General features: G+C 33.9%; 1 protein-coding gene across 3 annotated transcripts in view; it reads right to left on the reverse strand.

Annotated features, from left to right (window-relative positions):
* The window catches only part of LOC142748891 (protocadherin alpha-C2-like), a 215,500-nt gene that overhangs the window by 189,999 nt on the left and 11,039 nt on the right, over positions 1-14,462 (reverse strand). The window contains exon 1 of one of the 3 annotated variants that reach the window (XM_075856258.1): positions 3,520-6,000. The exons of the other annotated variants lie outside the window; for them this stretch is intronic. Within the exon in view, the coding sequence (XP_075712373.1) occupies positions 3,520-5,886 (2,367 nt within the window). The 5' untranslated portion in view covers positions 5,887-6,000. Of the gene's footprint in view, positions 1-3,519; positions 6,001-14,462 lie in introns of those variants that run through there. 3 annotated transcript variants of the gene reach the window in all.

Consider the following 14,462-nt stretch of genomic DNA (forward strand, 5'->3'; position numbering starts at 1 on the left):
TGCCCTGAAGGCCAGCATCCCGGAGTCGCCTCTTCACTGTAGATGTTGACACTGGCGTTTTGCGGGTACTATTTAATGAAGCTGCCAGCTGAGAACCTGTGAGGCATCTATTTCTCAAACTAGAGACTCTAATGTACTTGTCTTGTTGCTCAGTTGTGCAGCGGGGCCTCCCACTTCTCTTTCTACTCTGGTTAGAGTCTATGTGTGCTGTCCTCTGAAGGGAGTAGTACACACCGTTGTAGGAAATCTTCAGTTTCTTGGCAATTTCTCGCATGGAATAGCCTTCATTTCTAAGAACAAGAAAAGACTGTCGAGTTTCACATGAAAGCTCTCTTTTCTAGCCATTTGGAGAGTTTAATCGAACCCATAAATGTAATGCTCCAGATTCTCAACTAGCTCAAAGGAAGGTCAGTTTTATATCTCCTCTAAACAGCAAAACTGTTTACAGAAGTGCTAACATAATTGCACAAGGGTTTTCAAGTGTTTTCTAATCATCCATTAGCCTTCTAACACAGCTAGCAAACACAATGTACCATTACAACACTGGAGTGATGGTTGCTGAAAAATCGGCCTCTATACACCTATGTAGATATTGCATTAAAAACCAGATGTTTGCAGCTAGAATAGTCATTTAGCACATTAACAATGTATAGAGTGTATTTCTGAGTAATTTAATGTTATCTTCATTGAAAAAAACTATGCTTTTCTTTCAAAAATCAGGAAATTGCTGAGTGACCCTAAACTTTTGAACGTACATTCGGGGTATCAATGCTCTGAATATTCTTTGTCCCAAAATGTATAAGCTTACATATATCAACATTGAATTTCATCTACCATTCAGCTACCCATTGAGCCAGTATAACCAGACTCTCCTATGAGCATAAAACATTGTATACAGTATATATAACACTACAGAGCTTTGTGTCTATACAGATAAAGTATTAATTTCTGCATCATTTATAATTAGGTTAAACAATTATGAACCCAGTACATATTTATGGTGTACAGAACGCATTATATGTTTCTTGTCTGAATATCAGCAATTCAGCTTTTTAGACAATTTCTTAGCCAACATTGTAATTTATAACAAATAGTGCTATTCAGACAAATGGATCTGAGCGTGTGCAATAACTGTATATCAAAAACTGTGTGAAATGCTTTAGAAAAGTCCCAAAATGCTAAATCTGCTGCCAGCAATAGTGCTCGCTACTTCAGTAAAAGCAAGTAAATTTATTTTCCAAGATTTCCTTTTCATGAAGCCATGGTGTCTGCTGGTAATTATAACATTTTCTAAAACTTGTTGTTAAATTCTTTCATATCAAACTACCAAGTAACTTTACAACTATAAATGTTAAACTTAATAGCCTATAGTTATCAAGCACAGCCAGTGAACCTTTTTTAAAAATAGGAAGGACAATCATTTTACCAGGCCATTGGTACGAAATCTGTAGGTAGTCCTTAAACATAAAAAATAATGGTTTGGTAACTACTAAGCTAAGTACTCTAACAACACAAGGATGAAAAACATAAGATCTAGGAGCTTTCTTCGCATGGTCACTTCTAACCCTTTTTTGTATCATTTTTTAATTCTGCCAAGACAAATGATATATAATTATTAAGGCTTTTAACAGTATCAGAAAAAAATTATTCAATAACCCTGCTTTCTCAATCTCATCTGTAACCAAATTATCTTTTGTATAGTTTATGGCACAAACATTTTGTTCCTTTTTATTTTTCAAATAGGAAACATAATAGTGGGTATGGACAATGAGTTACACCGGCAACAGCAGTTTTGCGTTGCTACATGCTTTCTCCAGCTTTCAACAATGTCATGACATCAGAACGCACTTTTTAAAGCATGTCTAGCATTATTGTCAAGACAACAATACACAAACAATTATACTAACAAAGTGTCAAAAAACAGTGAAAAACACACTTAGATCATTACGATCATTAAATCATTACCCAGAGCATTCGTTTTGATTACCCATCACTCCCCTTTCCTCAAAAGTATCTTATGGCGATCACCACCTACTCATAGCCTCTCAACTCTCTCAATCTATGCAAAAAATAAAACATCTGCATTCGCCACATGGCTTTTTCTGACATGTTCAATAAGTTGTGGGGAGCCCTCTCCTATAACGATCGGCGATGCTATCTAAATCTCACATAGACACAATGTATAGTTTTGCCAAGGTAGAAATTGCCACAGGGGCAAAATATAATGTAAACCATGAAAGTAGTTTTATATTTGTATATGCTTTATATATATTAACTTCTCTTTTTACCTTTATTTTATGCTCAGATATACATATTTTTGCACACAGGAATAAACTTTTTAGTCTATCTATGCATGATTTTTTTTCTAAATGGTTACACATTTAAATTATAATGTTTTTATCTTACATGCTCCTCTTTTTTTAATTAAAAAAGTAAAAAAAAATATATTACATTCTGACTTTTATTGACTGCCACATTTGAAATAAGATGCGTAATATTTTTTTACCATATGATATAAAAGAGTACCATTTGTAGCTGGATCTTCCACAAATTGTCCCAGAAAATCTTGCAGTAGATTTAGGAAATGCCATACTAGTAAAACTTGTTGGCAGTCTATATAAAGGTGAAATAAATACCCCAAAATTTTAAACTATCCTTTAGATAACCTGTTTGGCTTATTTTTGTGCAAAAAAAGCCTCTGTCTTCTCTCCTTTTGTTTGGAGAACTTCCCAATGGCTTTTCTACTGTAGTTATGATGTTTATCAAGATGGTAATGGAATGAGTAGCAGCTTTTATATCTTGTTCATTTGATTGGTAAATCAAACCAAGGCCTTCAGCAAATAATTTTTTAGGTTTTTGAGGGTTCTAATAAATTTTGCAGCTAAGGCTCTCTTCCTCCTGGGAAATAGCAATTTTACTATCAAAAAAGATGTCTTCTTTGCCTCCCTTGTGCATTCAGGCAGGGAGTTTACCCATTCTCTATATTCTGTGAAAGAATGCCTCAATAGTATTGAGATTTGCCGAGGCACAATACAGCAGCACATTGGATGCCTATGGCTCCTCAGTAAAGAACGATAGCGACTTTAACATACGTTATGCATAAGGGCTGAATCTACATCGGTTTTACTAGATAATAGCCATACTGCAAATATGGGTGGCTTTAAGCTTTCCTTCCATTTCTTTTCAGGGGTTACGGGGTTTCCATTAACCTTTCTGGTATTTTTACTACAAAATTAGCCCGGTCTGCATAAGCATCCTTGCCTTCAAAATTCTAGACAGAACCAAACTTCTAATATGGTTCTTCGGTGTCTATTTGGATCAGTAAAAAAACTAAACCGTCATAGGGTCATGACTTCAGTTAAAAAAACAGAAGCCAATGCACTATAGTAAAAAAAGGTGCTGATTTGTATGCCTTTACTTATTTTTTTCTATATTTAGTATTTTGGTTTGTTTGTTTTTTTACATAATTTATTTTTGGTTTTAAATCACAAAAATATATACTTTATACATTATTCTTACCTTATATGCAGAGTTTAATATGACCCCTTGTTGATAGACTTGCTCTTCAGTTCCTGGTGTCTGAGCGTTATTTGGAGTGAAGACAATTAAGTCACTTTTAGGTCTAAATGAATTGGAACTTATTCTATACTGTGTCTGTTGGGAATACATCCAGCTCCCTCCAGTGTTGGAGCAGATTTTGTAATTTTCTTTCAATTCGTTGACCTCATCCCTATATTTTTGCCATCTTAAAACTGTGAACACAATTAAAGTAATGAGAAAAATACTTGATATGACACAGATAGCAATTACCAAGTAAACGTTTCCATCAGAAAATTCATCACCATTCCCCTTGGTCTCCTGATTATCAAACTTTAATTCTTCTCCAGACTCCACAACAAATATAACAATTTGTGTCTCTGCCGTCATGACTGGTTCTCCATGATCTTGAACTACTATGTGCAATCTGTACTCATCACTATCTGAATCTGTAAATGACCGTTTTAAAGTAATTTCTCCAGTTTGATGTGCAATAGCAAAGGGTGACTTTGCAGATCCTCCAAAGTCCTTTAATTTATAAAACGTCCATGCATTGTATCCAGAATCTAGATCTACGGCCTTCACTTTAGTTATTAGGTGTCCAGGTTGTGCTGACTTTGACGTTTTTATTGTTATTGCAGAATGAAGTGGGGTGAATGTAGGAGCATTATCGTTAATATCCTCAATGAATATGTTTAGAGTAAGGTTCGAGCTGAGTGCTTGTAGACCGGCATCACTGGCTTTTATGTGACATTGGAAATAGGCAATTTGTTCATGGTCAAATGAAACTAAAGCAAAGACCTTCCCATTCTCTGGATTAATGGAAATGTAAGAAGATATAGGAATCCCATCAATTGTACGGTCCCTAATTGAGTAAGTAATGAAAGAATTCTGCCCGATATCTGGGTCAAAGGCCGATGCTGTATATATATGAGTCCCCGGTGGGTTGTTCTCTTTAATGAATATTGTGTCTACGGGCTGGAGAAATCTTGGAGCGTTGTCATTGATGTCACTTATATCAATCTTCAGAGTTTTTGAAGTAGACAGGGATGGGGAACCTTCATCTCTCGCAGTAATTGTAACTTCATATTGATCTTTCACTTCTCGATCCAAAGGTCCATTTACAGTCAGAGAAAAATCACTCATGAAGGCTGGATTTACTTTAAATGGAGAAGGCTCAGAAATGTAGCAATTGACTTTTCCATTTGATCCTGAATCTTTGTCATCAACACTGATAATTGCGACTGTTGTTCCTTGTGGGGAATTTTCTGGAACAGGAACTGACAATGATGTCACCGTCATCTCAGGAGGATTGTCATTGATATCTACAACAGTCACTAGAACTTTACAATGTCCAACAAGCTGAAGATCTCCATGATCAATAGCTTCAACCTGAATTTCATACATTTTAACAGTTTCAAAATCCAATTTGCCTATTAATCTTATTTCTCCAGTATATTTGTCTAAGATAAAAGCTTCCTTCGCCTCCCCTGATACCATATTGCTAAATTGATATAGAATTTCTCCATTTTTTCCTTCATCAAGATCAGTGGCATTTAGCTTGAACACCAAAGTCCCTTTCAGAGCATTTTCAGTCACACTGCACTGGTAGAATGGCTGATCAAACACAGGAGCATTGTCATTAAAATCTTCAACGTTAACAATAATATGTGTGGTGCCACTTCGTCTTGGTTTGCCTCCATCATAAGCAGTTAGGGAGAGATTGTGAAGAGATTGCTTTTCTCTGTCTAAATTTTTTTTCAGCACAAGTTCTAATGACTTGATTTGATTTATATATTTTTGGAAATCTAATGCAAAATAATCACTTGCACTGAGCTCATAGTTTGTTATAGAATTTGTTCCAAGATCTGGATCTATAGCTACCTTTAGTGGGAACCGAGATCCTGCAGGTTTCATTTCTGATATAATAAGATTAGTCACAGTGGAGGAAAATACCGGACTATTGTCATTTATATCTTCTATTTCTACATCTACACGATACATCTGCACAGGCTTATCTACAATAACCTGCAGAGGAATGATACAGAAGGGTGTATCTGTACATAAGGACTCTCTGTCTATTGTCTCTTTAACAAACAAGATTCCATTCTGCAGATTAACCTGGAAATATTCCTTCTCATCTCTAGAGACAATATGTAACATTCTGGAATTAATCTCACCTATATCCAGTCCAAGATCCTGAGCAATTCTTCCAATAAAGGTGCCATGCTTGGATTCCTCCGGGATTATATAATGCAGCTGACTCAGGACCACATCCCAGGACATTTGTAACAAAAATAAATGGACCAGCCTGCTCCTTGCTTGATAATCCTGTCTCAGATTTTGCATTTCTTAAAATCACTGAAGGTAAAGGTGACGATTTGTCCTGTAGTAAAGGCACTCACGCTGATGGAAGAACGAGGAAAATGGGGAAAAAAATCTATCATGGCTTCCCACAGCAAGAATTTATTTTCAAGATGCTGCTATTAGTTGGTGTGGAGTGCCATCTAGTGATGAATTTCTAGTTTGCATGTCAGGTATCTATCTGTGTATTTTTCTTATTTATGCATTCTATTTTATTATTTAAAGTTAAAAGATTAGTTTTATCATATTACATATTGTATTAAAAAATATTTTGTAACATTGTAATTTTCATACTAAAACCAAAGTGAAGCATTCTATTATACCTTCCAGCCTTGTTGTAATTGCTTTTTTATTAGAGATTAAATACACAATGATCTATCAAAGTTAATAATAGTCTTAAATACATAAATAATTTTACTTTGTGTACCTTATTTAATGCTAATAGCAGTAGTAGTAGTAGTAGTAGTAGTAGTAGCAGTAGTAGTAGAAGTAGTAGTAGTAGTAGTAGTAGTAGTAGAAGTAGTAGTAGTAGTAGTAGTAGTAGTAGTAGTAGTAGAAGTAGTAGTAGTAGTAGTAGTAGTAGTAGTAGTAGTAGTAGTAGTAGTAGTAGTAGTAGAAGTAGTAGTAGTAGTAGTAGTAGTAGTAGTAGTAGTAGCAGTAGTAGTAGAAGTAGTAGTAGTAGTAGTAGTAGTAGTAGTAGTAGTAGTAGTAGTAGTAGTAGAAGTAGTAGTAGTAGTAGTAGTAGTAGTAGTAGTAGTAGTAGTAGTAGTAGTAGGAGTAGTATTAATTTCATTAGAGCTTCATTTCAGGTTAGTTTGTGGTTATTACCATGGAAGGTTTATTTAAGGTGTTAAGTAATACAGTAACACTAAGTAATATGGTTAAAACAAAAGTAATTTCAATGGTAACATTTGTCCATGCAACTGAATAATTCTGTGTACACCAAATATTATTAACAAGAGGCCCAATTTAGCCAAATAAATTTACAGTTGTACAATTTTAAGATACAGTTAAACCTCCCCAGGAGGCCACCTCATTAAGAAGACGTTCTTTGATCTAGACCATATTTTACATATTTCATATCCTATATATATTGTCCTTTTCTTTGAGATGACCACTACTCAAGAAGAACATTTTTCACTTCAAGTATTGGTGATCATCTCAAAGACGTTTCACTGTGCAAACTCATTTGTATATAAGTGCAGCTTTCCAGTATATATTCCATACTTTTCCACTGCTGCAGCGTGATATCACACAAAAAAACCCATAAAAAAAGTCAAGATAAAGTTTCTTGTCACTGTGTATTTAATGTTTTAAAAGTCAAAATAAAGATGGCTACATCTGTACATAGGAAGGATGCTAAGGAGTTTGAAAAAGTAAGAAGTAAAACAATAAAACTAATAAGGGACTTAGACAATTTTAGTTGTAAGAAAGTATTAAAATTTTTAATTTATTTAGTTTTGAGAAGAGACTTATTTTTTAATACATTTTATTTATTTTCTTTCCTAAATTCTAGAGTTCATACCCTAAAAATGAAGATACAGTTAACAGGACAATAAATTAATGTGAAAAATATAAAAATAATTATCGTTTGGTATAACAACTGGTTTTACCGATTCAAGTGAATGATCCAATTGAATAAAGAAATTGTTCACTTTGCTTATAATATTTAAAAAATGTGTTGTTGAAATATTATATACCTGAAATATTTCTTAAGACAGTCCATTTTTCAAATTTAATTATATCAATTATATCCTTAGACAGAACTTTCCAGATTATTTACCAGGCTGGAATTGAAAACAATACCTTTCTTATAAGAGGCAGTTGTCTAAGGGGAATATGCAAAAGATTTTTAAGGTCCCATGGCTTAGAATATGCCGTCTCTAGATCTAAATTTGATAAGAAAGAAGTTTCATTGGTCTAGTCACGGATACGAATAGACTAGCTATGTTTTACAATGTTATTAGAGGAAAATGAATACCACTAACTCTTTTGGGAACATCAATCTCTAAAGGGAGCTGCTTAATTTCCTTTTCTATTTGCCCCATAAAAATTCCTTATAAATATTATTTATGTTAATCTCTTTATGATTCAAAATCACATGAATAGTTTAAAGTGGATATCATATATTTGTAAAGCTACATATTTTTATCAAATGGCATTTGCCAATTAAAAATACAAGCAAATTTGCCAATCTCTTTAGATCGTCTGCCATCTTCTTTAAAAATAATATCTGACATCCTACAAATTTTTACCCCAGCTGATCTTTTGACATCTCTGCCAGTTATATAAATACATCTTATATATATATATATATATATATATATATATATGTATATAGCTATATATAGATAAATATCTATATATATATATATATATATATATATATATACAGTGAAGGAAATAAGTATTTGATCCCTTGCTGATTTTGTAAGTTTGCCCACTGTCAAAGACATGAACAGTCTAGAATTTTTAGGCTAGGTTAATTTTACCAGTGAGAGATAGATTTTATATATATATAAAAAAAAAAAATCACATTGTCAAAATTCTATATATTTATTTGCATTGTGCACAGAGAAATAAGTATTTGATCCCTTTGGCAAACAAGACTTAATACTTGGTGGCAAAACCCTTGTTGGCAAGCACAGCAGTCAGACGTTTTTTGTAGTTGATGATGAGGTTTGCACACATGTTACATGGAATTTTGGCACACTCCTCTTTGCAGATCATCTGTAAATCATTAAGATTTCGAGGCTGTCACTTGGCAACCCGGATCTTCAGCTCCCTCCATAAGTTTTCGATGGGATTAAGGTCTGGAGACTGGCTAGGCCACTCCATGACCTTAATGTGCTTCTTTTTGAGACACTCCTTTGTTGCCTTGGCTGTATGTTTTGGGTCATTGTCGTGCTGGAAGACCCAGCCACGAGCCATTTTTAATGTCCTGGTGGAGGGAAGGAGGTTGTCACTCAGGATTTGACAGTACATGGCTCCATCCATTCTCCCATTGATGCGGTGAAGTAGTCCTGTGCCCTTAGCAGAGAAACACTCCCAAAACATAATGTTTCCACCTCCATGCTTGACAGTGGGGACGGTGTTCTTTGGGTCATAGGCAGCATTTCTCTTCCTCCAAACACGGCGAGTTGAGTTAATGCCAAAGAGCTCAATTTTAGTCTCATCTGATCACAGCACCTTCTCCCAATCACTCTCAGAATCATCCAGATGTTCATTTGCAAACTTCAGACGGGCCTGTACATGTGCCTTCTTGAGCAGGGGGACCTTGCGGGCACTGCAGGATTTTTATCCATTACGGCGTAATGTGTTACCAATTGTTTTGATTGGTGACTGTGGTCCCAGCTGCCTTGAGATCATTAACAAGTTCCCCCCGTGTAGTTTTCGGCTGAGCTCTCACCTTCCTCAGGATCAAGGATACCCCACGAGGTGAGATTTTGCATGGAGCCCCAGATCGATGTCGATTGACAGTCATTTTGTATGTCTTCCATTTTCTTACTATTGCACCAACAGTTGTCTCCTTCTCACCCAGCGTCTTACTTATGGTTTTGTAGCCCATTCCAGCCTTGTGCAGGTCTATGATCTTGTCCCTGACATCCTTAGAAAGCTCTTTGGTCTTGCCCATGTTGTAGAAGTTAGAGTCAGACTGATTAATTGAGTCTGTGGACAGGAGTCTTTTATACAGGTGACCATTTAAGACAGCTGTCTTTAATGCAGGCACCAAATTGATTTGGAGCGTGTAACTGGCCTGGAGGAGGCTGAAATCTTAATGGTTGGTAGGGGATCAAATACTTATTTCTCTATGCACAATGCAAATATATATATATAATTTTGACTATGTGATTTTCTTTTTTTTTATATATATATATATAAAATCTATATCTCACTGGTAAAATTAACCTAGCCTAAAAATTCTAGACTGTTCATGACTTTGACAGTGGGCAAACCTACAAAATCAGCAAGGGATCAAATACTTATTTCCTTCACTGTATATATATATATATATATATATATATATATATATATATATATATATATATATATATAAATATATATCTATATATATATGTATATATATATATATATATATATATATATATATATATATATATATAAAAAAATAAATCTTGCAGCACTCCAATGAGGTGAAAAAATTGTGTGGTGTTATTCAAGCCAACATAGCAAAGGTGCGATGTTTCAGTCCAACATTAGGAATTTTTTCAAGCATAGTGATACATACACAAGTCAAGGTTTATAAAGCATGTTTCAAAAGCAAAGCAATCAATCTCATTAGAATAATTTAAATAATTAAAAAGGTATAAAGCATACAGCTAAGTGTAAAATCATGTTTAAGGTATCAAAACATTAAAACATTGATACAAAAGTGAAAAGTGACATACAAAAAAAAATAAAAGAATAATAAATGTGACAAAAGAGACGTAATACAGACATAATTATATGATTACTGAATATTCAAGAAGCTGTGTTGCAAATTAGGGATGTATGACCACTCACCATTCAAGTCCATGATGTAAAGTTCATATATTAAATATTTAATTAATGATCACCGCTCACGGCATCCATCAACTTCAAACATGCATGCATCCGACTGGTGGAGACCGGAAGTGACGCATGTAACTAGTTGCTGGGATACATATTGCTGGTACAAAATTTTCGCCGACATTCGACGCGAATGCGTTGAGCAGACGAGGACCAGAAGCAGCGTTCACAGGCCGCTGCCAGGTTACAGGTAACAAGTAACTATACAAGATTTTTACATAAGTACAAATATGAACTAAAACAATCTAATTAAGCCCATGTTAGATAGAAGGACGAAATAAGGAAACCCAAATTTGGGTATGTATAATATATATATGTATATTCGAGAATGTCCTGGATCAGTATCAGAGAAAGGTAAATAAACCTATGGATATGAATGCATATACAAGAGAGAAGCAGTAAAAGACCGGTCAGAACTACTATCTAAGTACAATCAGGTTCGTTATATCCTTGTCAGTCTTTCAACAAGGGACAGAAAGTTTATTTTTATTTTAAAGTTAGTATCATAATGATATATAGGTGGACATAAAAATAGGAGTTCACATGAGTGGGAGGATTCAAGGTCACTGTTATATGACCAATGACACCCAACACCAAGGTTGGTGGAACGACCATATCGCACTCCCGTGTGTACCGTCGCCCACTGCAACTAGCAATTGTGTATCGAACCCCAATGGGTAATTCCACAGCAGTATATAGACATAAGGGCTACACAACGGTATTGGAATTTTACTGCAGCTCAATCGCATTCAATAAACAATACAATCTCAAAGATAAATGCAAAAATACTCGTCACAGGACATAGTGAATGAAATAAGTATAGCTTCCATCTTCTACTTCATAAGGGTCGAATTGATCGTAAATTGTCTGTGGTGGTCTTGCACTCACATTATGATCTGAAGAAAAAATAAATATATCATATAATTTATGCAAATATGGACGTATCACATGACACATAGATATAAGGAGAGAAGGACATTGCTAGAAGAATGAATAAAGTTTAAAAGGACAAAGTCAAAGAGTAGCTCTAGCCACATTAAACTCAACATTGAGACCCTTAGGTCTCAATGCATCAAGTAGAAAAATCAACTTCAATTCGCATTTGTGTAGCAAAATATATGTCTGTTGCCACCACTATGAGGTGGTGGAATATGTTCCAAAATCATAAATTTTAAATCTTTCTCAGTATGACCTTGTTCCAAAAAATGTTTCGCTACAGGCAAATCCCGTTTCTTCTTTCTAATGGAATATCGATGGTTATTTAATCTGGTTTTAAAAGTAGTTTCACCCACATATAATAGGTGACAAGAACACCAGAGGACATAAATTACCCAATCTGAGACACAGGTAAAATGTTGCCTAATATTGTATTGTCTGTGTGTAAAAGGATGATTAAATGTATTACCCCTGTGCATAAGTGGACAATTTATACATTTATAGCAAGGAAAATTACCTGGCTTCAGTAATCTGAGTAAAGTTTGTTTACCACTGGATGATGGCTTGCTCCATCCTTGACTTGACCAGTTTATCACGTAAACTATGTGGTCGTCTATAGGACATCAGTGGCGGACTCTTAAGTTCACCAATCTGATCATAACTATTACTGATGATTGGCCAATGCTTATTTAGAATTTTTGAAATACCTCCACTAAGATAGTTAAAGATAGAGATAAAAGGAATCCGTTTTTTACCTGCGCGTTTACAAGTTTTCACTAATTTTTCTCTAGGCGTGCTATCAATCTTATTCCTATGTGTTAGCAACAACTGTTTAGGGTAGCCTCTCTGTAAAAAAATAGTAATCATCATATCCAGGGATGAATCAAGTTCAATAGGATCATCAACTATACCCTTGATTCTTACCATCTGACTGGATGGTAGCGATCGTAGCATATTCTTAGGATGGCTACTCTCAAATCTTAAGAGTGTATTCCGGTCAGTATCTTTAGTGTACAACCCTGTAGTCAAAGAATTACCAACCAACTTCACACTAACGTCAAGAAATTGGATATTGTGTTTTGAAAAGGACATAGTGAACTGTATATTCTCATCAATTGTATTAGGGAACCGATAAAAGCACTTCAAAGAATCCTCTGTATCTGTCCAGATGATGAAGATGTCGTCTATGTATCGCCACCACCCCAAAACATGAGTGAAGTGGTGGGACACATAGATGAACATCTCTTCAATCATGTCCATAAAAATATTGGCATAGGTAGAGGCCCTATTAGACCCCATCGCTGTGCCTTTAAGATGAATATAATATTTATCATCGAAGGTGAAGTAGTTGGATGTCAAAATAAGATCAAGTAAGGATATGATAAATTCGCAACTCTGAGCATCATAGTGTGAATTCATACGTTTTCGTCTAAACATAATGATGGCTACATCTGTACATAGGAAGAATGCTAAGGAGATTGAAAAAGTAAGAAGTAAAACAATAAAACTAATAAGGGACTTAGAGAATTTTAGTTGTGAGAAAATATTAAAATTATTAATTTATTGAGTTTTTTTAGAAGAGACTTTTTTTTTAATACATTTTATTTATTTTCTTTCCTAAATTTTAGAGTTCATACCCTAAAATTGAAAATACAGTTAACAGCACAATAAATTAACGTGAAAAATAAAAAAAATATATAAAAATAATTATCGTTAAGTATAACAACTGTTTTTACCGGTCCGGGTGAATGATCCAATTGAAAAAAGAAATTGTTCACTTTGCTTATAATATTAAAAAATGTGTTGTTGAAAGATTATATACCTGAAATATTTCTCAATAGTTAAGACAGTCCATTTTTCAAAGTTAATTATATCCTTAGACAGAACTTTCCAGATTATTTACCAGGCTGGAATTGTATCGCTCAAAACAATACCTTTCTTACAAGAGGCAGTTGTCTAAGGGGAATATGCAAAAGATTTTTAAGGTCCCATGGTTTAGAATATGCCGTCTCTAGATCTAAATTTGATAAGAAAGAAGTTTCATTGGTCTAGTCACGGATACGCATAGACTAACTATGTTTTACAATGTTATTAGAGGAAAATGAATACCAACTATTTTGGGAACATCAATCTCTCCAGGGAGCTACTTGATTTCCTTTTCTATTTGGCCCATAAAAATTCCTTATAAACATTATTTATGATGTTAATATCTTTATGATTCAAAATCATATGAATAGTTTAAAGTGGATATCATATATTTGTAAAGCCACACATTTTTATCAGATGCCATTTGCCAATTAAGAATAACAGCAAATTTGCCTATCTCTTTAGATCGTCTGCCATCTTCTTTATAAATAATATCTGACATCCTTCAAATAATATCTGACATCCGTCTTTATAAATAATATCTGACATCCTTCATATAGATATATATATCTATATATATATCTATATATATATATATATATATATATATATAAATATATATATCTATATATATATATATATATATATATATATATATATATATATATATATATATATATATATATGTATTTATCCTCTATTCTTAAAAACAAGATGTTGGCTTTTTTGAGCATTTATTTTAAATCATGAGATATCTCCTATCTTTTGGAATTCATATAGGATCAGAAATTAATATTTGTTAATGTATGTAATAAATATTAACATATCACAAGCAAAAGATGTTAATTTAATTTATTTTTTCTTTTATTTTGATACCTTCATATTATTTGGATACCTTCATATTATTGGCTCCAGCGCTAAACTGAAGAAAAGAGGCGATACCCCTGCCTTGTCCCTTTTTCTATATTTAATTCTTGGGATAGGAGCACAGGAGTATATATCTTAGCTTTTGGATTAGCACAAATTGATCGTACATAATTATGAGGTGGGCTCTTTATACCAAGTTTATCCAATATCATATTTAACTATGGCCAACTGACATTATCAAATGCCTTTGTGAGCAGAGTATTTTTTGACCATATCAATCACCATCAGAATTTTCCAAATATTAGACATCTGATAAAGCCTGC

Source organism: Rhinoderma darwinii, chromosome 3, assembly GCF_050947455.1.
Source record: "Rhinoderma darwinii isolate aRhiDar2 chromosome 3, aRhiDar2.hap1, whole genome shotgun sequence".
NCBI lineage: Eukaryota > Metazoa > Chordata > Amphibia > Anura > Rhinodermatidae > Rhinoderma > Rhinoderma darwinii.